This window comes from Larus michahellis, chromosome 15 (assembly GCF_964199755.1).
Source record: "Larus michahellis chromosome 15, bLarMic1.1, whole genome shotgun sequence".
In the NCBI taxonomy this organism is placed as follows: domain Eukaryota; kingdom Metazoa; phylum Chordata; class Aves; order Charadriiformes; family Laridae; genus Larus; species Larus michahellis.
Genome location: NC_133910.1, coordinates 2,020,365 through 2,044,456, shown reverse-complemented (window position 1 = coordinate 2,044,456; position 24,092 = coordinate 2,020,365). Strand labels below are relative to the sequence as shown.

Sequence of the window (24,092 nt, the reverse complement as noted above, 5' to 3'; positions counted from 1 at the left end):
CTCAGATAACTAGGTGAAAAGTAAAAGAGAAAAATTCCAAATAACCTTCTTTTGTAATAACTGATCACTCTTTTTCTTAGCCTTGCCACTAATCCCAGCAGCACTTCATCTTTCCTCTTCCTCACACACCATCTTACCCAATCCCGTTGGAACCTGGCCTGGGCCCAGCTCAGCTTGCCTGGCCACCACTCACCTGGCCACCGCTTCCACAGTCACCGCTCGCCTGGCCACCACTCACCCGGCCACCGTTCACCCGGCCACCACTCCCACAGCCACCACTCGCCCAGCCACCCCTCCCACAGCCACCACTCGCCCGGCCACCCCTCCCACAGCCACCACTCACCCGGCCACCACTCGCCCGGCCACCCCTCCCACAGCCACCACTCACCTGGCCACCGCTCACCCAGCCACCACTCATGTGGCCACCACTCGCCTGGCCACCACTCGCATGGCCACCACTCCCACAGCCACCACTCACCCAGCCACCACTCCCACAGCCACCACTCACCCGGCCACCACTCACGTGGCCACCACTCACGCAGCCACCACTCACCCAGCCACCACTCCCCCAGCTACCACTCACCTGGCCACCACTTCCACAGCCACCACTCACCCGGTCACCACTCGCCCGGCCACCCCTCCCACAGCCACCACTCACCTGGCCACCGCTCACCCAGCCACCACTCACGTGGCCACCACTCGCATGGCCACCACTCCCACAGCCACCACTCACCCAGCCACCACTCCCACAGCCACCACTCACCCGGCCACCACTCACGTGGCCACCACTCACCCAGCCACCACTCACCCAGCCACCACTCCCCCAGCTACCAGTCACCCGGCCACCACTTCCACAGCCACCACTCATGCGGCCACCATTCACCTGGCCACCACTCGCCCGGCCATGACTCCCACAGCCACCACTCACCTGGCCACCACTCGCACGGCCACCACTCGCCTGGCCACCACTCACCCGGCCACCACTCACCCGGCCACCGGGGCCACCCAGTGCTCACCCAGCAAACCCAGACTCATCTGCCCGTAAATTCACCCACTCGTGCCTTCCACCCACGGGCTGCGGTGGGGTTAACACTTTAGAGCCATTTCATTAAAAAGTAGCGCGTTGATAATCCTTCCCGACCTGTGCAAGGTGCCCACCCTTCGAGGGCCATTATGTTTTAATATGAAAAAGGGGGAGTCAGGGGGGACGCGCAGCAGCAGCATGATTTAGTCGTAAATGCACCACTGCAGCTTTTGAGTGTTTGAGCCCGTGTGGGTGTTTAGTTAAAGCCATGCGTGGATGATGGCTGTTATTTTGTTAGGGTTTCAGAGTGAGGGATTTTAGCCCTTTAATCCTGACTGACAGTTGGAAGGTTGGTGGTTTCAAACACGGTGGCACGGAGTAGCTGATTTCTCTCCGGTGAAACAATGCACCAGTGTGTCTGGGCTGCCTGTACAGAGCAAATAAATCTGTTTTGTTTTGTTTTTCTCCCCCCTTTTCTCTCTCTCCCTCTCTCTCTCTTCCCCCTCCTCCAGGCCAGGACCCACTCCTGCTGCTGAAAACCCTTCAGCTTCTCTGGACAAAGAAGGAGATGAAGAAGGTAAGGCTGAGCTCCCCTCCTCGCTGCAGCTCATAACTGCATGCAGAGCATGTCCAGCCGCAGAACGCTTAGGTCAGACCTGCAGTTCTTCATGATTGCTTTCAGTTCCAGCACGCAGGGGAAGAGCCCATGCATTTGCAGCAAGAAGTGAAAAGAAAAGGTAGCTCTGTGTGATGCGAAGCAGCTCAGGGGCTCGTATAAAAGAGCTGAAGTTTACAGGGCTGAGTTACAGAGGCGAAAAAAATCACAGTTGCTTTTGTTTTCTTTTAAACACTTTTTTGGTCCATTAAATGGGGGATCTTTGTGGGAGGGGGGAAGAATATTTCTAGTAGCTGAAAAAATGAGGGTTGAAGTCAGTAGAAAAGTGCTCTTTGCCAAGTGGAATGATATCAAAGCCTTTGTATTCAAAGTATTTTTACTTTTTTTTTTTTTTTTATTTGGTTTGGTTTTGCCTTTTAGAGCGGTGAATGCAATTTACACTGCCTGTCTAAAATTAGTGCTATATTTTTATACAGCGCCCTACGGGCTCTACGTGGAGATTTCTCGTAGGGAGTAAAATATACTTCATCTAAATTTGGGAGTTGACAACTAACAAAACCACTAGATGCATCAGCTTAGCGGTGACTTTCCCGTGTGTAACTCTGCGCTGTTCAGGCAGGTTCATAGCCAAGGTGTTTTTTTTCTAAAAGACTCAAAAACCTGCAGCTGACCACGTGGCCACGTGGAATGTGTCCTGTGTGCAATGGCCGGCGGGGCTGAGGACCTTGGTGTACGTGCTCCATCCTAGGTGTCTGGAGGGTTTAGTCATTGTCCTCGTCTGCCGCACCGAGACTTTCCATTACTGATAGTCTGTGGTTCCCAGCCAGAATAATTAAACAACTGGAACCACAGTGTGAGAGGTGCCTTTCCAAACGGTCAGTCACCAACATAGACTTGAGCTCAGCAACTCTGAAGCCTTGAGCTTTCTATCAAGTTTTGTTAGAGTTGGAAGAAAAAAAAATATTGTTTGTTAGGTCTTGAGGGCAGTTAATCCCACAAAACAACAGCAGGAAAGAGTAATCATCAAAATCTCGGTACCGCGTACCCTGGGATGTGTGCGGATTGTGAAGAAAAATACGCTGAAAAAGACAAAGCCTTCCATCGACGTGTCCTTGGGCAGGGAGCACCGCAGCTTTCCTGCTGAGGGGGGAAAAGCTGGAGGATCCCCGTGAGTCACACTTGCAGCTCCGCTTATTCAGTTTGGTTGTTTCTGGAACGCTCTACCCCAGTGAGACGCTTGGTTTCGCAGCGCCTGCAGGCTGCAGCTCCCGGTGGGGCAGGTCTGCCCCCCTCGGTCCCCCCCGTCAGGCAGCGCCGCGTGGCTGTGGGCATGAGCAGATGCGCGTTTCTGAGCCTGGAGGATGCGTTTCTGAACCAGGAGGAAGGCCTTTTTAGAGAGATGAGGAGGGCTGTGGTGGGACCAGACGGTGGCACAGCAGCAGCTGCCTCTAAGGAGGCCCCGGAGATGCTGGGAGGGCTGGAGCCCCTCTGCTGTGAGGACAGGCTGAGAGAGCTGGGGGGGTTCAGCCTGGAGAAGAGAAGGCTCCGGGGAGACCTTTCAGCCCCTTCCAGTCCCTAAAGGGGGCCTACAGGAAGGATGGGGAGGGACTCTGGATCAGGGAGGGGAGCCATGGGAGGAGGAGGAAGGGTTTTAAACGGAAAGGGGCTAGATTTAGATGAGATCTCAGGCAGAAATCCTTGGTGGTGAGCCCCTGGCCCAGGGTGCCCAGAGAAGCTGTGGCTGCCCCATCCCTGGAGGGGTTCAAGGCCAGGTTGGACGGGGCTTGGAGCAACCTGGGCTGGTGGGAGGTGTCCCTGCCCAGGGCAGGGGGTGGAACAAGATGATCTTTAAGGTCCCTTCCAACCCGAACCATTCTATGATTCTGTGAATGGTTCCTGACACGTGCTTGTCACACTGTCCCTGAGATGGGCTAATCCACGCTCAGGGCATCGCCGCCCTTCAGACATGCAGGGCACCCGCAGCAAGCGCAGACGCATTTTTCAGGGGCGGCTGCTGCCCTGCCCGCGGTGTGCAGCTCGAGGTGTGTGCTGCTGCTGACACCCGACTGTCCCCTTCAAAGAAATGAGGGAAGTTGACTTACGTACAACTCGGTCTGCTCCACTGACGCTTGAATGGCAGGGAGCTGCTTTGCCTTTCGCCGTGTGTGCGCATAAGGCAGTGCCGTCTGTTAACTGGGGTGAATCAGCCCCTTGGTCTTACATCAGTGACCATGAGCTGAGGGAAGGTATCTGTCCATGGCGTGACCTCAGTTCTGGAACATGTTTGTAAGAAGTGGTCATTTCCTACATAGGAAAGACAGGTTTGGAATTACCAAGAAGCATCAGCAGACTGCCCTGAGCTGTGTAACTAGAAATAAGGGACCAAAACTGAATGAAGGAGTTTGCAGTTTGAGCATCAGCAAAATTTTCCTATTCCCATGATCTGTCAGGCTGTAGAAATCCCCCAAGGAGCACTCCCTGCCATGGGAATCAATTGAAATGGAAATGGCAATTACACGTTTGAGAGGAATCCTTCTCTGGCAGAGAGACGAGCCAGGCAGCACAGCACTCTTTCCTCTCTGATTTAGGTGTCTCATGCCTTTTTTTTCCTTTGTTTTTTTTTTTTTTTTTCTTCCCTCTCAAAGTATACATAGCATAGCTGAAATCTTCAGATTGCTAGGAAGGTTTGAAGAAGCTTTTTCCCCCTCCTTGTCAAAGGCTGGCTGGTACCAAGTCAAGATTCAGTCTGGATACCATCAGTCTGTGCTGCCGGCAGTAGCGTGGGTGTCCGGAGACGCTCCGCGGGCGAGAGCGGGGCCCGTGTCTGCCGGAGCCCGTCCTGCTAAAGCCCAGGCTCTGCCTTCAGACCAAGGAGGAGCTGAGCGCTGTGGTGAAAGCTCTTGTTCAGTCTAAATGTGCTGAAGAGGGGCTTTGCGGGGGGCTGGGGGAAGGGGGGAAGAAAAAAAGAAGAGAGGCCATTTATAAACAGTGCAATTTAGTTGGCGAGTTGCTTTGTTTTCCTTTGGCTGTTGCGTTGGATGTTTGTGGTTGGATAAGAGCTTGCCTTTTCCTTCTGCTGAATTTCGCCGTGAAGTTGGAGCCCTGTGTTTAACATCGCAAGTTCTTGCCACAGGGAAAAATACTTACAGGGAGAAATCTGTTATCTAAAGTCACATCTTTGTTAGTCATCAGCTTTTTCATGCTGCATTTGATAATCTAGTGAGAAAGGAACAGTTTCTGTCGTAAACCGATAGGTTTTGTGGTTTTTCCAGAACATGAAAGACACTATGGAAAATAACCGTCTTCCAGTAAATATTGTCGATGAATAAAAAAGAACAAATTCATTGGCAAATTTTCTGTAGATTTTCTTTTGTTTTCCATGTCGTTCTTCAAACTTTATGTTGTTTCCATTGGAAGCCACGACTGGGGCCATGATATACAGTAAATTACAAGTGCTGGCTGCAGGCGGGAATGAGCATCTTTTGGATTTTGCTTTTTAGCCAGAAAAGAAAGAGAGCAGCTGCTCTTAGTGATTTCTTGTTTTCTGTCTCCGTGTTTGCCTCGCTCCGCGCCAGTACGTGTACCATGCGGTGAAAGGTCCTGTGTGGGTACTGGAGGATGCCACTTCTTCACCCTGCCAACCCTCCCAGCTCCTTGGAAACTACTTCTAATGTAAACATTATAAAGATATTGCTCAGTACTGCTAATTTATCACTTCTACCAGATGGGTAGTAAGTAGCCTATTAACATTCACAAAGTGAGTGTCCAATTCCTTCACATTTCTAAACGCATCGCCCTGGGATTCCTAAGATTTATGGCGTGGAGTTTTCCCATGTTCCGAGCCCCTTCCTACGGCCTTTAGCCTCGCGGAGGTGTGCGGTGCCTGGCGCGCGGTGACAGCAAATCCCCTCCTCAGGTAGGTTTGGAGGAAAGGCGCATGGATTTGCAGCGTGGCAATCTGACGGAGTTTGAAAGCCGATACTTCTTTCTTTTTAATCTTGGGTGTAAAACCCAAACTAGTTTGATACTCCCAAACATTCTGAGCATTACGCCGTTGTGGCTGAAGCAGGTATAAAGTCAAACATCAAAGTTTGTGATACAAGAATGAGGAGGAGGGGTTTATATGCTTTATTACTTGTAGGTCTGTTTGAAGATGAGTAGGTTTTTGAGCCCAGTTGTCTACCTCCAATATTCCCATTTTCCTAATAACACCCCTTTCTCCAGCTCACTTCTTTTCTCCCCCTCCCCCAAATCCCAAGCCCCTTTGTCTGCCCCCACAGAACAACTTCTCTGTCTTTATGGGATAATTAGTGTGGACAATTGCTGCTTTTCCCATTGGGTTTGAGGTGCAGTGAGCCATGAAGGAATCTGTAATGACATGAAAAGTCACTGGAGGCGCGGATGGTGGCTGAATAGCAACAGTTACCTCTCTGAATAGATTAAATTAAAAAAAATAAAGCTTTGTGTTCAGCTGGGGGAAGGGAGGATTCACTAATCTTTTTGTCCATGACAATGTGGTTTTGTATCTCAGCAGCTCAAGGAAGAAATCAGGCGGGGCTTTGCGGGGCTGGAGGACCCATTGGCAGGACTCCTGGACATGCTGGAGAGCAGCAGCGATTGGAAGGGGAAAGGGCATTCCCTCGGGTATTACATCAGCACGGAGCTGCAGCTTTGGATAAAAGAGCATCCTGCTGTTCAACAGGTTAGAAAAAGGGAGAGTAAGAGGGCCGGGAGAAAGGAGAGGGCAATTGATTTTCATGTCCCTCGAGTGTCCCCAGTTTCACTTTATTCCCTAGTCCAGTGTCTTCTCTGTAGGCTCATGCAAACCCGGTGGGACGAGGTGTGAAACTCGTCCTGAGATGTGGTTATCTGTTGTATGCTGGCCTGAAAATGAAATAATATTAGAAGCTGTGATGCAAGCGCTCCATTTCCCCTTCCAAGCTGGGATTTCCATCTTTCCAGATCAAACCACTTTGGTCAAGTGTTGATCTCGCAGCCTTTGCCGGGCTGGAGGCTTTCCCACTGGAGCTCACATCCCTGCTGTCAGGATAAAACCAATTGCAGTAATCTACTCTGCGTATTCTTCCAGTTCTGCAAATGGAAGCCAGTTACTGTACAATTGCTTAACTCCTGCCATATGGTGGGGAGCTTTTATCATCGGGAATGCAGAAAATGGTAACAGTATGACTTTTCAGCAGCTGAATGATTAGCTTTGTAACGTTGGGTCATCAGATTATACATCCTAATGTTTACCATTCCTTATGCCTCCATATACTCTGACCTATTGAGATTTTCTCTTTTTTTGTATGCTTTTGGCTCTGAACTGCAAGACGCTTTTATGTTTGTATTGTTTCATTTCCCATTTTTCCAAAAGGCTGTTTTTAGATGCTGAGCTCTGCCATTTCGGTATCTGCAAAGTGCAGCGAAGTGCTACTGGCACTGACATTCCTATGGCATAAGAGAACGATCTGTAGGAACACAAGGATTAATACTTGTGTCTGTGCGTCTTTTGACGATGCTTTTGCTTTTCCTCCCTTCTTGCACCCAGGAGCAAGCCTGGGAATGAAAATTGAATTCTTATGCTTGATAGGTGAGATCTCCCTTGAGGGAGTTGCTGGATTCAAAGATTTTCTGCTGGGAGCTAGAGGGGAGAATTTCTAAATAGCTGTGTTAGTAAAAGAGGGCATTTTTCCAGTTTCATATTTTACTTTTGCACAAGGCCATATGCCTTTTCCAGAATTATCCCGCAAACATTTAATGTTTTTAAATTGGATGCCGTGAAAAAAATGTGTATCATATTGTTCTGATTTCTGCTTGCAGACTCCGTGGGGAAATTGGAGAATCCCTTCCCAAGGAATTGGCTTATTCCGCTGTTTAAACAAGCTGCATTTTCAACTGCCGTTGAATTGTAGCCATCTTTACTAAATCTGTGTTTGATTTTTTTTTTTTTTCAGTCTGGCATCAAGCTGAAGAAACTGCAGGCCCGTGTACTCCAAATACTAGCCCAGTGCCCAGCTAATCTTCTTGACCCTCTGATTAGCATTTACCAGCTCCATACAGCAGACCGGAACTATTTGCTTGAACACGTCAGTCATCTTTATCACGAGGGCCGTTACAAAGAGGTGGGTCATGTCTTTCAAATAAATTTACCTACCCAGCTCTCTAGTTCTCTGTTAATGGCTGTGTCCTTTTTTGGATGCATTTCAATGGGAATTCCGCTTCACCCCAGCAGCTGCACGCTGTGAATGGTGCAGCTTAGCGTGGTCTTCCCGTGTACCCAAGTAGGCTGCGTTCAACCTCATTTTTCCTAATGGCTGAGTACAGAATGCCAGTGAATCCTTCCTCCACCCCTTTTTTGACCTTTGAAAGTAACAGGTTAATAGGGTTTAATTTGGAGAACTTAAGGGGATGGTTGTGTTCTTTTTTGTTTTCCTTGTCCTTGGCAAGAAAAGAAGGGATTTTAGTAGTTGGTCGTAGACCTGCTGTGCTATCTCCAGTCTGCCTGCAGCGAGGAGGGGTTGGAAAATCGCTGTGTTCCCACGTGATTACCCTGACCAAAGGGTTCTCAGTTTGAGGAGTTTCGAAGCCTCTTTACCATTGAGGCTCGTATTCAAAATGTGTTGCTGCTCGTGTATTTGAGTCTGATGGCTGACACTAGCAGGAGCTCACCAAACCCGGAATTTGGTATGTTTTACCCTGTGGTTTAGAGTACTTGCAGCATCTCTGTCATCACCGTGATGTCTTGGTAGCCTTGCGAGTGTTCTCATGAGCAAACTACCATACTCTTAATGCTTTTTTTTTTTTTTTTTTTTTAAAGGCAAAAAACGTAGGTTTGGTTTTCTCAGGGGAAGATGGTTCACTTTGATGGTGTGGAACAGCTTGATCTCGTTTAGCAAAAGAAAAAAATTAAATAGCTTTTTAAAAATCCTGTTCGTCAGTAAAGCCAGATTCCCAAGTGAGATCGTGGAATTCCATTCTTGTTGATTTCTTTGAATACTGCAACAAGGGTATTTCATCCTTGATTAGAGGCTCACAGGTAGCTGCTTGAAATGTACTCTTTTGCTCAATAAGTTTTTGAGCGTGAGTCTTCGAAAATCCTAACAGAAATGTAGCGTTTGACTATATTCAAGTGTGATTTTTAAGTTCGTGGCTCCAAAGGTATTTACTGTTGTCATTAAAAATGCAGTTCTGTCTAGATCTGGTTTTGGAAAGCTCTAAATTTTTGGGGGTGGAATTGTTGAAACCTCAACTGCTGCTTACCCTCGGTCATAACTTTCTTCTAGTTTTGTTTGTTGCCAGAAGCATGAGCAGAATCATCTTCAAGAATAACAGGAAATCTTTTACTGCCCTTGGGGACTGATCATACCTATGTTCACAGGAACACCCCAAAAAGCCTGGAACGAGGGTTCTGAGCACTTGCAGAGGGCTGTGGTGGGTCTGTTCGTCCTGCTCTCCCCCGGCTTTCCGACGGGACAGTAACGCAGATTCACATGTCGGATTTGTGGCTCTTCTGTCTCTCACCTGAATGAACAGAAATCCTTATAAATCCCTGCTGTCATTATTTATTTCCTTGCTGTATTTACAAGACACCAGGCATTTATTCTAAAGCATTTCCTACTCTAGTGGGCGATGCACGGAGGTCCCCGGCTTTGCCCTGTGGGCCAAGGCTCCTTTTGCTCACAGAGGTTTTGGAGAAAAATCTCTTCAGAAAATGAGGTTCCAGAGATCCCACGGCAGTTATTTGTTTCTGAAGCGCATCCAACGCTCCCTGTAGGCCTTGGTTCAGGAGAGCTGGTCAAAAGCTGGACCAGTTTGTGGATAGCCGCAGCCGGGGGGTTTGTGGTGGGCTGTGGTGCCGTGGGGCGGCAGGGAGACGGTCAGCTGCGCACAGGCGGTGGGGGGTTGGTGTAAGATGGCGCAGGTGGAGGTAACTTTGTTGTGATTCTCGGCATAAAATAGCTGTGGTGAGGAGGCACCTGATGGGGAGCGCTGGCCAGTGGATGGCACTAGTGCTCCCACGATGCAGAACAAGCCCATCGGCGAGTTAAAGGAAAAAGCAGAGCCATGCAAGTGGGGTTGTGATGCGTCTGGCCTGTTCGGGGTCTCTATCCATTCTCTTGTGAATGGAGTTGGCAGCTGCTGGAGGAGCATGGCAGCCGGGGGCCTCGCTCGGCGCTGTGGGAGGGCTCCCGGGTGGGCTCCTGCCGGCCCACACGGCACGAGGAGGCAGAAGGGTTCCACCGTCCCGCTCGGGGGGTTCCGCCTGAAGCGTGCCAGCTTTGTGCCCTTCCCCGAAGCCCCCCAAAGCCACGGCCCACGGCTCCACGCTGCCCTCGGCCCGGGCCGTCCTGGCCGTGCCGCAGCCCGGCGCGGTGGGGAGGGCGATGGGTGCCGGTGGGGCCGGGACAATGGCGGGATTCAGCAGACCGGGGGTAATGCAGCGCGAGCGAGTCTGGGAGAGGCCCTGAATAGGCCAGGCTGTGCTTGAGAAGAATGAAGGGTAGGCAGAAGGCAAGCTAGTGTTTCATGGTCATCTTATGTTACACTTCAGCCTTTCAAAGAGTGTCTGGGGCTGGTTGAATGAACCTCTCTTGCACTGCGAATGCGGGAGCCCAAAGACAAAGGGGACTCTTGTCACTCGCAGGCCCCTTTCGGGAATAAAAGCCATTGTCACATGAACAGGGGCAGTCTGGCAGGCTGTGCATGCTTCAGTGCCCCATGATATCGCTAAGTCTCAGCAGAAATCACATTCAGGGCCCTGTCAGCTTTGATTAGCGGGGTCTCATGACTTAATGTGCTGCGATATTTCATGTCTAAGGGTGGCGGCTGTCTTTCTGTGGGATGAATGCCCTCTATTGTCCACCGAGTTATTTTATTTACATTTTTTTAAACAGCTTATAAAGGTAAAAAGATAGCTGCGCTTAAAGAAAAAAATCAAATTCCTTTGCTTCTGGATCAGTAGTGAGTGCTGCTCAGGTCAGATACAGTGAAACTTGTTTTCACAGTCAGCATCAAAGTTCTCGTCTTGTTTAACAGCTTTATAGTAAATTCTGAACAGGTGGCAGTGGAGCTGGGTTTAGGAAGGAAACAATAAATAATCTTTTTAGGCTCTGACAACCAGAAATATTCTTGGGCCTGAGAGAGCTCCCACTCCGGCTTCTCCGTATCGGTGACTAGCAGCATTTTTCTCCCTTCATCAGTTTGGTTCTTAAACCAGAATATTGGACTAAGCTATTAGCGGGACAGGGAGTATTTAATTTTTAACAGTTTTTTTGGTTGTTGTCCATCCATATTTCTCTGTTAATTTCTACAAATAATGAAGGTTTGTCCTGTATGTTAAATTCAGTGAATGTTTGCTTTTTCAATGAAGATAACGTGGATTATCCACTAAAATTCAGTTGTTAAAATTTGTCATAAAACGAGTTGAAGTACCCAGAGAAAAAGCTCTGTAGACACAGAATTCAAAGTTTTTGTCAACAATACATACTCCTACAGAAGTGATTTGATAATTCGGTAGAAAGGACAGTTGACCAAAGAGTTAAAGGAGTACAAATATGCTAAGGTGTAGAAACGCACAGTTCAATCACCAACATGGCTTTCAGTTTTCAGCGTAGGGATATTTTGAACTTCAGTTCAGGGATGTTATTGTTTGTAGTCCTACTTCGTACATGGTGCCTGAGTACACATGGTGTATTTTTGCAAATCTGTCAATACAGTGTTAAGACTGATTGAGCACATTAATGGATATTCAGATTTTGGATTTCTTCACTCTGACTTTTTTGAGCCGTTTTCAGGAGAGTGAAAATGTGTCTGATATTGCTTCTTTCCCCCATTCACCACCTTAATTACAAAGGCTTGTTCAACTCTTACTGGATGTGGAAGTGTGTGCATTTGAATTTCCTTGTTTGTTTTAAATGAAACATAATAATTGATAAGAAAAACAAGGAAAATGTTACAGGGGATGTTTCTTATGTAAAGGTGATGATGTCAGTCTCTATCCTTTTTTCCTGTTAACTTCTAAATTAACTTCTAGTTAATCTACTGCTAAAGGACAGCTGTAGCAGCATGTTGCCTGCTAGATTCATGCCGCTCCACAAGAGAGGTAGCCAACCTGCGGGCCACGGACCACTCTGCCGCCTGCTCCCAAACACCACGTCTTCTGGAGCCGCCGCTGCTATGGGCGTCTGTCTGGTGAAGTGGTTGGGAAGGCGTTGCTGGGAAATAATAATTCAGAAGGTAGTATTCTGCTCCATCTGCCAGCATTTCTGGGCTGTTGTCAAACCAGCGGGCTCTTGGAGAAGAGGTGCGAATGTGCAGCAGATCCAGCCGTGCAGAGTCTGGTGCAGGCGGGTGGCCTGCGTGCACGGGAAGCTGGGGCAGTGCTCTAGAGGATCGACCAGGTTTGGTCGTTTGTGAGGATGCAGTGACAGGTTAAACCAGGTCTAAAACTGCTTTGAGTGACCTGAGGAAGACAAATTATGGAAGTGTTTGTTTCAGTTCCCTCTTCCCTTCACCTGTGCACACGCATATTCCAGCCTTGACTTCTACTTTTCTCCCTCTACCTCAAATTCTTTAGATAGGAGTAACCTGTCACTGCTTCATTTTGACGGTCTCACTTCTTACAAAATATGTTTATGCTCCCTTGAAAGTGGACCTGGGAAATGTCATGTTTTTCTCATTTCTGAAGATCTTCCTGAAGACAGCTGTGTATATTGTATGCTCTTTAAGCAGGAAGTAATTAAACATCTAACCTGGTGTCACACACTATGCGGTGATGCACTCTGAGCAAAGCTGATTAGCCACGAGTTTGAAATGAGTGATTCCAAAACACAAAACAGATGTTCCCAATGATTAATATGTGGTGTGCCTTTTACTCAATTATTTCTACCATTATTATGAATCCAGGCTTTGATCACTGTGATTTTCTTAAAGTTGACGTTGGATCCTCCTCTGCAAAGTCTCATTCTGTTGTTTGGTTTGTTCTATGGGTTTTCAGAAATTCTTTCGCCGTTGGTTCAGAAATACTACACTAAGTCAAGCACAGGCATATTTCAGTTTGTGTTGCCCCAACTTGCTTGCAGCAGAGCTAAGTAATGCAGGAGTCATCAGAAACCGTTTGTGTCTGTCCTGCATCATCACTCCAAGCAGTGCTACCAGCAAAAGGTTATTCCTCTCATGCTAACCCCACCGTGGGAAAATTGCCTAAATTGTCAGTGTAGACACCACCCAAGTGCACAAGCCCTTGGAGATAAGATCTTGTGTGGCTTCCTGCACTTCGTACTGTATATGGAAAGAAAAGTCATTTTTAGATGAGACGCAGCCAATTGCACTCAAAACAAGTAGAGAGGATCAGGTATTGGTGCAGGGTGCTCTGGGCTTGTGTTTCACTTCAAAACAGTCACCATTTTCCCAATACTCTTGTTTTTGCAATCGCATGACCAGGAGAGTGGTCTGGTGCTCATGGCTTGACCTGCGTGCGTCAGGTTTGGGTAACTTCCCCCATCATATGGTCAACGCACCTACGAGCATTTTAGATATATTTAATGTAGTATTGCCCAGCTTTGAATTCTTCCTTATCCTCATCCAGCCCTCCTTTGCCATACGTTTAAGTTTTTAGCCTTGGGAAACAAAATTATTACGAACTGTCTAAATATGATTTTTGCTTTCACCATGATTAAATCAAAGAATGACCCAAAGGACAATCAGAAGACTCACAAACTTTGATGGGATTTGAGTCAGGCAGTGGGTCACCTTTTCTTCTGAACTAAGCAGTGGTTTCATCATGTACCTGTCCTGTATCCTCTTGGGGGAAGCAAGGCAAGAGAGGAACCAACCTTTCCCATATTTCTGTTATGATCTGGGGCAGGAGGGTTTTAGTCGAGGGAGGTGATTCTGCCCCTCTGCTCTGCTCTGGTGAGACCCCACCTGGAGTGCTGTGTCCAGCTCTGGAGCCCTCAGCACAAGAAGGACATGGACCTGTTGGAGCGGGGCCAGAGGAGGCCACAAAGATGGTCAAAGGGTTGGAGCCCCTCTGCTGTGAGGACAGGCTGAGAGAGCTGGGGGGGTTCAGCCTGGAGAAGAGAAGGCTCCGGGGAGACCTTCCAGCCCCTTCCAGTCCCTAAAGGGGACCTACAGGAAGGATGGGGAGGGACTCTGGATCAGGGAGTGTGATGATAGGACACGGGGTAACAGTTCCAAACTGGAAGAGGGGAGATTGAGATGAGATCTGAGGAAGAAATTCTTGGCTGTGAGGGCGCTGAGCCCCTGGCCCAGGTTGCCCAGAGAAGCTGTGGCTGCCCCATCCCTGGAGGGGTTCAAGGCCAGGTTGGACGGGGCTTGGAGCAACCTGGGCTGGTGGGAGGTGTCCCTGCCCAGGGCAGGGGGTGGCACTGGATGATCTTTAAAGTCCCTTCCAACCTGAACCATTCTGTGATTCTGTGATTCTATGAAACACTTTTATGGGTAGCAATAATGCTAATTCTTTGCTGTTATTAGATTACATGCGAGGAACTCTCTATGTATTAAGTGTATTTTTGAGAAAAGGCTACTAGTACCAGCAGTCAGGACTATAAAGTGTTCTCTTTACATGAGGGAGGGTGGGTAGACCCTGTTAAGCTGACGATATCTTAGCGTTCACCAGAGCTTTTCCATATTCCTGCCTAATAGCTAAGGGGTCTCGCTCATCGATCAGCTGGTGATGTGGGGGAGACATCGGCTGTTTAGGATTTCCGTTGCCCTGCTGATCCGACCTGAGTCAGAGCATCTGCAGTTGGATTAACGTTAATTGCTAGCTCCCAGCTACGCTGGCCAGTCTTCCAGCACAGCTTGGAGGGTGCAGCTCTGCATATGGGGAAATGCAAGTGTTTCTTGGGTGGGGAGGGGGATTCGCACCGTTTTGGTTACAGCATGCCGTCTGCCTAATTAGAATGTTTGTTTTCTAACTACAAAATGAGTCTGAGAGTGAGGTGTTGCTTTTCTGGAGATCTTATCATCTATAAACAGACTGTTAAAAATAGGGTCTTTCTACACAAAACTTGTTTGTGGAGTGAAACAATTCAAAACATGATAATAACAAAACAAAATCTTAAAATAGCTCTAAGTCAAGACCACAGACACAGCTGCCAGACACTTTCATCTTTATTACAGTTACTCATATCTCTTCTCTTATTATTCCTATTGTAAACACGCTGATTTTATCTAAGTTGTCCTTGCTATCCAGCCAGCCAGCCCGTGTAACTACACCCTGCCATCCAGCCTCCTTGTTTGCTCCTAGGGCCCAGGCCATGCGTCTGCTGCCACGTTGAGCTTTGTGCACGGACGAGGCTCCTGCCCCGGGGTTCCCCGCCGTGGGAGGTTCCCGCCAGCAGCACAATCCGCCTGACTGCTCCATCCCCTACTTTAGCCGGGTGATGGGAAAATGCTGTTAAAAACCACCTTGTGTGGTTTGCTTGAAGCGGGTGAGCGTCCATGGCAGGACAGCGGTCCTCTGACCAGCGGCGGCGGTGGTGGGAGCCGGGTCTGCCACCGCTGGGGTTGGAAGGTGACGTCTCTCCACGCTTTGGCTGAACGAGTATTCGTTGCTCTAGACTCTTTGGTACAGAGTAGAATACACATCTAGTAAAAGAGGAAAAGCTAACCTGACGCGGCGCATGTTCATCTGATTAAGTCACCTGTACGGTTAATAGAGATGGAGATAAAACTATGCCATTTAGATAACAGTTCTGCAATTAGGTTCAGCTGAACATGCATGTGAACGTTAAAAAGCTATTAGGGAAACCATTGTGTGCTTGCATGTTTAAACTAACGGATTGCTTGTTTAATAAAAAGATACTAATGAGATCAAAGGGTGAAACAAGATCTTGAGAGTTGCAGGTTGGAGGTTTTTTGGTTTGGCTTTTTTTTTTTTTTATTCAGCAGACTGAGATGGCTGGGAGGAAAGTAAAAGCAGATGCCAAAGCTTTGGAGACCCAAAACCCTTCTTCAGGTCCAGAACAGAAGTAGCAACCTTCAAGTCGTGTACAAGTTGAGAGTAATCACTCAGCTTGAACTTTGTGATGTTAATTTGATAATTTGAGAGAAAAGGTACCGGTGGCTTGTGGAGCAGAGCAGCGTATCAGCCTCTAAATGGGGGGAGTAGTTATAAAGCCTGGAGTGAGAGATTTGGTTGAAGATTTAGCTGGGCTGAGAGATGCTGCTGTGCCTTTCTGCTCAGTATCTGGTCTGTGGCATACAGACACTGCGTTGATGTTGGTTCCTGCTTTAGTCACTAAAAGCTCTTCTGTTGGTTTCTGGTTTGGGGATGAAGCCGGACTGTCAGTGACCCAGTGTTCCTTTTGTGTTCAAACAAACAAACAAACAAACAAAATCCCCAACACCCCCCTCAATAAAACCCCAAACCTAAAACAAACAGGAAAAAAACCATGTTTTCCCACTGTTAACTGGGCATCTCCGTTCGTTGCGGACAGCAAGATGGAACGATTGAACGTGTGCGGTGCGTGCTGGCTGCCTGCTTTTGAGCAGTCGGTCTGTGATGCAGGAGATGAAATACATGCCTGAATTTCCCCGAAGGTGCCGTAACCCACGGCTCCTGCTGTCGGCGGTGCTCGGGTGAGCCGTGAGTTCGGTCTGCGTCGCTTGCCTGGGTCTGCGCAACGTGTGCCTCCAGCGATGAGTTAAACTGAGGTGTCACTGGACTGCTGGGTGATAACACAGAAAATGTGTTTCAAGGTGTGCTCCTACCCCCGCTTAGGTTATTTTGCTGGTTAAACTTTTCTGTAAAGGTTTCATGCAGGTAGAAGCGTAATGAGGAGGTTTGCGTTTGCTTGGGGGGAATGGACGTTTTTTACTGTATTATATTTGTTTCTATACTCTAACAAATAACACAGTGCTAAAATGCAACGATTTTGACAAATAAATCCATCATTTTCGTGATCTTTCTCTCAAAGCAAAATCAATCACAGATAGCAGAGAAACCTGCTGAAGAGAAGAGCTTTTCCTCTAAGCCCAAACATACTGGTTTTATCCTCATCTGAATAAACAGGCACTTGTGAACTCAGCTGCTTCCGTACCCCGTCCTGTTGTTCAGCGTTCCGTGGATGCTGCAGGAGGGTCAGAGAAGTCGTGTTATCAAAGGCTGTGTACAACCATTTGGGTAAACACAGCCTAACTTTGCAAAGTAATTAGAAGGACGCTTCATGTAAAGCATCCTCGTTACCTAGTTCACAACTTCATCAGTACTAACGCGCTGGAAGGCTCCTTGCTCTTATTACTCTATTTACTGGAACAATACACTATATTAAAGAAAGCCATTATATGCTTATTCTGTATTTGAGATCCAAGTATTCCCACACACTACAGAAATTAGACACTATTAACTGCTTAAAATCCAAATTAATTTATATGCCTCCCGAGCAGTGCACAGTTAGATGTTGATACGTTGCTGTAATCACCCAGCTGGGACAGGATAGGCAGCGGCTGGACCAGTTCTGCTGGCAGTCTGAGTCACCACAGTTCGCCGTAGCGGGGTTTCCTCATCTCCAGAAGATACCGATTTGGAGTTAATTTGTGACCGTGGCAGGTCTTGGCTTATCAAAGATTTGTGGGTACCACAAAAGGGAAAGAATACAGTTCTTGCCGTCTTTCCGATTGTGGTGAACCGTAGCGCTTTCAGGGGTGTGGAGCTACGCAGAAATAATAAAAAGTAAGACTGCTCGATTTCAGAGTCTTTTAAATCTGGAGCTGCTTTCACCAAACGCAACTATTTTACAAAATTTAAAAGACACAGCCAGATGGATAAAGTTACATGAGAAAAGGTGTGGTGGGTCAGGTGATTTTTACAATTATATTGATAGAAAAATCCATCTTAGCTGATTTTGTCCAAGCACATTACTTTCTCTCTCTCTTTCTGCCAGACAGCTCGATCTTTAATTTTTGCTCCAGGGTATGCTGCTGCTCAGAATATGCATCTCTGCCAGGAGCGTTCTGTACGTTTCTAAGTGGAATGCACAGGGCCAAATGTTTATATGATTTGTACTTGAAAATTGAACAGAAATAATTAACACATTAAAAATTCGTGTAATAGCATATATACTTTGCTTTGGAATAACGTCCATTTATCCACTGTGTCATTCTTCTCCTAAATACATGACGTATTTTGTATTTTCTAGGCAGCCATGCTGAGTATTAAGCTAAAATTACAGCCAGATCAAGATGTGGAGAAGGTGAGTCATTTCCTCTGCAGGCTTCTCTGTCATCAGATCCACCTTTTGTTTAGCTGGAGATCCATCAAGGCCCTCCACGTTGCGCTGCCTTTCACTTGAGGCTTTACTTTGTTCCCCAGAAGTAACTGCTGCATTGCCGATGTGCCTTTACCTCTAGGGAAGCGACAGGGTGTATTTTGTTAGACCCCGTTACAGCTTACTGGACCGTTTTCCTAACCGCAGCCATTGTTATAAAAAATTCTAGCTGTGTTCTTGACAAATGGTTATCACTATGATGGCGTTTTAGCGCTTTTGCTATTTTGAAGCTCTGCTAATATTTGTGTTGAAAACGTCACGTCGTTTGTGGTGGCAAATATTTGTGTTGGCTAATATTTGTGTTGAAAATGTCACATCACTCTTTTAAGCAGCTCTGGTCGATCAAGCAGGGGGTTTGTGACTTGCTCGCCGTGTCCGAGCGGCAGGGAGTGGGGACAGCCCTCTGCCAGATCTCAGTCTGCAACGTCCCCAACCTCTTGTGTGCCTTCTGTCTGCTGCAGCGCTCAGCCTGCGGAACATGAGGATCAGAGGCAGGGCACGGGGCTTTAAATGTAATTTCTTCTCCTAGATGTGTACACCGCTACTGCTCCAAGATAAAACTAACTTGGTGGAAGATTATGTGGGAGAATATCCTGAGCTCCAGAGCAAGCTCTTGCAGATCCTGGACACATGGTGTGAACCTGGTTTTAATATCAGCAACATCACAAGGTAGAAACGCTTGTTTACTTTCCAGATAGCTGGGGCCAACTTGCTGTCAGAGGACAGTATGTTCTCTGGTTGTCTATCTACGATAATTTCTCAGCATAATGGAGTGCAATGCATTTACTTTTCAGCTGAGAAAGGGGAAATTCTGGTGTCTGTGCCAGAGTCTTCCCAAACACCTCAGCCCACGACACAGAGGTATCGTTCCTATTGACAGATGCTCGGTTCCTGCCAGGAGCCAGGAGTGCAAAATGAAACCTGTGCAGTAGATCTCGGCAGTACAACAATATCAAAGCTTCCTCTGGGAGGTAGTAGCAATCAGAGTCTCGTGCTTTGCTGCAGACAAGAGTGAATTTCAGTATCGGTTGTGCAGGTTTTGCAGGAAGATAATACTGTGATGAAGTGGCAGAAAAACAAGAGATGCAAGTGGTTAACCTTCATGCGCTCATGAAATAGTCGTGTGTGTTTTAATTTATAAATTGCCTCTCACTAGAATAGCTCCTGTCAGTCACAAAGCCAACCGTACAGTCAGACGCAGGGTGTAGATGCCATAGTTGCAGTCTTAGTTCTGAAGGCATAGAACCATGGAACCATAGGGTGGTTTGGGTCGGAAGGGACCTTCAGAGATCATCATGTCCAACCCCCCTGCCATGGGCAGGGACACCTCCCACCACATCCTGCTGCTCAGAGCAGTCAGAGGGGTGGCTGGCTTTCTCTTTCTTTAAAATAAGCCTCTGGACTTGCTGCAGTCATTGACAGGGAAGTTTGTGGGGTTGTATTGATGGCTCTTTGCTGTCATTCGGGCAAGGCAGGGGACTGTTCTTACCAATGCCTCACAAACCCTCATGCCGCAACTGTTAAATAGCTGCTATGTGGGAAACATACTTCGGGCGATTACACAGATGTTCTTTCTGATTTTGTTTATTTGCTTACAGACAGTATCAAGGCCTGTCCAGGTACAAACCAGATAAATTTAACCGCAAAATGCTAAACAAGCTGGTCTTCAGACTCCTCGACCGATTTAACGTAGATCCAGGTATGTGATATTGCAACATATTGTGGAGTTATCTCACCAATAAAGAACAGATGAAGTCAATTTGTCTTCTTCCATGTTCAGCAAGGAATCTCTGCTGCAATTTATCATGGGAAGTTTCAGGGTTTAATTAATGGTATTGAAAAACAAAGCTGGTAAGTTATGGGAATTATCACTTTGTTCTGTCAAAGAATGAAGTGCTTGTGACTAATAGACTGCTTCTTCCACGATATGAAATAAATCCTGACCTCAGAATGGCTCTACATAAACACATGATGGTCAGCTTTGAGTTATGACTCCATTCCACTCACATAAGAGGCAAGTCATTATTCATCTGGGGATCTGTTTTCTAGAGTTATGGGTCCATCAGCTGGGAAGAGATAACCCTTGGGCACAGCCCTTTGTATTCTTTGCATAAACTGGGGTTGGTGGTAGAGAATTTTAAGACTCTTGCAGCCTTCCAAGAGAAGTAACACATTTTTCATCACTGTTTTTCATCACTGGCTTCACTACCAGTTATCTAATGAAATCTAATTTGTTTTGCTTTGGTTGTTAGCGGTGACTGTTGATCTTTTTTCCTTCTCGTTGGGACCTTGCGTCAGACACGTTTAGGTTCACCGTTAGGTGTTACCCTGCAAAGCTTTCCATCATCAGCCCAAGATAGGCAATTCTCTTTTCTTGGACTGAAAAGTGTTTTCTAACCACAAATTGTGGGCTTATTACACCTGGCAGCAACACTACGTTGCATATAATCTTCACATCTTCAGACTGCTGTTCAAAAGTTAATGTGATAATCCTTATAAAACCTCATTGGAGGGTAAGTGAATATAATTAAACTTAGCACGTTGGTGTGAAAGCTGAGACATATGGGGGGTGATCTGTTTAAAATCTAAAACCTTCCCAGGAGTTTACTAGTCTCCTGTAATTTTTCCTCCTTTCCAAGGTTGGTCATTCAGTAGGCTGTATTGTCTGTCATGATCTGTGAAGAGAATTGAGTTGTTCCCCTTTCCTTATGAAAGATCCACCAAGGGTATTGTATTAATGGTAGAGCTGAAACGATGTAACTCTTCACGTGCAAAATCCTGAGGGATTTTTAAAAAAATAATCTAGGAAAGGAGCATGTAGCTGTTGATGTCGGGTGCTCTCTGTGGGATGGCACTGTGCCTCAGCCCGCTGATGGCGTCCCAGGTGTTGCAGCTGCCAATAATAACGTCCAAATCTTGCTAGTGCTCTGCAACATGTGGTGAGGAGGTTCCTTGAGGTAGATACAGATCCCTTTCCTGCCTACGCTTCCAGAGAGTGATTTATCCCGTGCAAACTGCAGTGTCTACAGTGCAGGATAAGTCACTTGCTGGGGAGGGCTGTCCACCTCTGTCGATGGGAGAGGGGATGTGGGCCACCGATTTAGAAAGACGCCAGATTTGGGGCAGCTAAAGCCAGTGTTGGATGACTCTCATCATCCCATATATGAAAGTGTGTGTTTATTTTTCGTGTAACATCACATGTAATTCAGAGCAGGACTTCACACTTTGCTAAACCGTGGCCGTCTTAGTCTCCTTTGCAATGCTTTGGAAGGGGCTGGAAGCCCTACAGGGGAATTTCTGCCTTAGTTCTGGCCCTGCCTGAACTGAACTGGGAAATGGTGGCAGCTGGAATAACATGGCTTTCTTATTCTTCCCACCTCTCTCCCCTCCCATCCTCTGAATTTCTGGATGCTCTTTCTCCGTTCTTTAGTGGAAGTAAATCTGACTGTGAGTGTACAAAATGGAAGCAGGCTAGGTAAAAATACACGGGCTAAAACCCCCTCATTTCTGTTGTTCTGAGCAGCTCCACCAGCAGCTAGCAGTGAGGTAAAACTCACACTTCTTGCTACCTGACCTGATCGTGGGCTTGTTTGATGTCCCAGTCTTCTGCCGCTTTCCGTCTCCTCTTCGCTCATGACTCCTACTCGCTGAGAGAGGCTGAGAGCAGCAGCTGAAGAGGGAAGTGGCTTTCGGTGAGAAAGGCTGGAGGAGGACGGGGGTTTCTTGCTATGAGAAGGCAAACTTGTGTGTGACTCAGTTCTGGCAGTCCCCAATCTGCTTTCGTATTTCACCACCCGAGCTCGCTCTTCTCCACTCGCAGGAGATTTCACTGACTGCGAAGCAAAACTTAGGTGTTGGTCAGCCATTAAGATTTTAAACACTCCTTGGAACTGAGAGTCTTAAATTTCAGATCCAGATAGGAGGTGCCCAGTATAAAAAAGATCTGGAATCTCTTGGTGGGGCGGGGGAGGAACGGGGAAAGCCATCATCTTGGATGCTTAGATTAGTCCACCTCTTCTTTTTCCAGACGGTATTCCAGTATTCCTGTTAACACACAAAACAGTAAGTGGAAGATTTTCTGCTGAGTCTCAAAGGTGTCCCAGTGAACTATGTGTGGATTCCATTTAATTAGCTTTATTGAGGAAGGAAGAAGTTGGGCAGAAATGGTACGTGATTGAGGAAATCAAGTTTTATAGAGTCTTTTCTCACACGTGGGTCAGTATGCTCTGGTTTAACGAGCCTGTAGCTTTTGCAGGCTAATTACTTAATAGTCTTTGGAGACCCTGTGAGATTGACTTAGGTTTACAGATGCAAGTTTCCGTCAAAACAGTTCTCAGAGATGAGGGAACAGGCCATACCTGGCTTTGAAATGGTTGAGTCTATTTTCAGTTGTGTTTTTGCACAGCCAGTAAACCGCAGAGAGTTCAGTGGCATTTTTCATTCAAAGTTCGCTGAATATAAGGTAGAAATGACAGCACTCTGAAAAGTATAACTGTCCTCATCTATTGGGCCTTAGCGCCTATATGAGAATAAAGCAGGTAAGAGTGGCGCTGATAGAAAAGAGGTGGTGACTGAATGCACAGTTAAAAGTTGTGATTGTCCTGTAGCAGTGTAATAAATTAGCTGAGCATCTTAAGTTTTGAATACTGTGAACATGTTTTTGCCGTAGTCTTTAAAAAGTTTCTTTAGCATAAACTACGAGAAATGTTTCTCTTCATTTGACCACGAGGGTTTCCTTTTGGCTTAACCTTGAATGTCAATTTTGCGTGAATCCTGCTGATTAAGCGCCAGAACTGATTTGTGAGCTAAGCGTTGCCACTCCGTCAGTGCTGGGGCAGCAGAGGGCAGGCGAGGGCTGCTCAGCGCTCCCTGCGTCTGCTCAGGTAAGTCCCAGCTGTCCTCAAACCCCCCAGGTCTGCGGAGCTGCGAGGACACGGCAGCGTGGTCGGCAGGGAGGGCTCCAGCGGGGACCCCAGGGAGGCTACAGGAGGCACTTCCAAAAGATGCTGTGTTAGAGAGACAGGGGTGACTGTTAAGCTCTACAAGAATGCCTTTGGAAGGAGGAAATTTCAAATTGTTTTTACCTTTTCCTCCCTAAAATGGAGCAGAAGGTTATTCCTTTCCTTTACATTTGCGTTACAAGGGTTGTTTCCCCCTACTTCCGTGGTGATTTTCCTTCAGAGGTCTTTTAGCTCTCGTGTTAAATACCAGCGCATCTCTACATAGTGCTGTGACTGAGCAGGACCTCTAGGACATCAGAAGACAGGAGCCATCCGTTCCTGAGGCTGCAGTGGCTGCAGTCAAGGCGCTGAAGGAGAAGGAGATGGAACATGCCGGGGTCCTTGTGGGGGCCCTTTCCTTCTCAGCTACGTCTTTGTCTACTGAAGCGCAGGCAGTGGCGTGTGATCTGCTCTAGACCAAGACGAGCTGGCCAGCAGCTCCGAGCTGTTCGTTGGAAAAGCTGACACCACTCTTGCAGTTCTGAGCATGGATTCGTGATATCCAGACAGGTGTCTAAAGACCGCGGCGTAGATTGAAACCCTTGTGCTGCGCTCTCTGTTCTTCCTCCAGTGGGCTAGTGCTCCAGGCAGCAAGGCTAGCAGGTAGCTCAGGGGACTGGGGGTAGTCGGGGGCTTCTGCTGTTTCACCTCCCTTTCTGAGGACCACTGAGCCTGATCTGTAGCACACAGAGCATTTTATGAGAGACACTAATGCATCTTTAAGGCTACAAGAAAAAGAGGTTTTCTTGAGTCCGGCCCTACCCTCTGCTAACTCGCATTTAGGGATTAATCTCATGATACACTGAGAGACTAATGCACAGCTTGCTCCTCGTCAGATTCCCCGGCAATCCTTAGCATTACCAAGGTAAAAGCCTCTAGCATTTCAGGTACCTCGATTTTATTTAAAAAAGGCTCCTTTAATTTGTCCCCAAACAAAGTCTGCTTTGTCAGAGACCTTCTGTTCTGCCAGGACAGGGTGAAGGAGGCTCATTGTGAATGGAAGTCAAGCTCTCAGGGCAGCGTGAAGAGAGGGCTGGGTCCACATCCCAGCTCAGGAGGCATCGCGTATCACCCGGGAGTGGGAGCCACGCGCCACACCTAAAAATATATTGCACCATGTCCCCAGTAGACCGATCTTACCAATGTTACACGAATGA

The 24,092-nt window shown here is 47.3% G+C and overlaps 1 protein-coding gene across 19 annotated transcripts in view; it reads left to right on the top strand.

Moving 5' to 3' along the window:
- EXD3 (exonuclease 3'-5' domain containing 3) overlaps nt 1-24,092 on the top strand; it is a 305,064-nt gene that overhangs the window by 98,865 nt on the left and 182,107 nt on the right. For 9 of the 19 annotated variants that reach the window (XM_074609089.1, XM_074609086.1, XM_074609091.1 and 6 more), the window contains 6 exons: nt 1,537-1,601; nt 6,172-6,342; nt 7,595-7,762; nt 17,807-17,860; nt 18,465-18,604; nt 19,534-19,634. In XM_074609089.1, the coding sequence (XP_074465190.1) occupies nt 1,537-1,601; nt 6,172-6,342; nt 7,595-7,762; nt 17,807-17,860; nt 18,465-18,604; nt 19,534-19,634 (699 nt within the window). Of the gene's footprint in view, nt 1-1,289; nt 1,374-1,536; nt 1,602-6,171; nt 6,343-7,594; nt 7,763-17,806; nt 17,861-18,464; nt 18,605-19,533; nt 19,635-24,092 lie in introns of those variants that run through there. The other 10 variants (XM_074609092.1, XM_074609080.1, XM_074609087.1 and 7 more) reach the window with 3 other exon arrangements.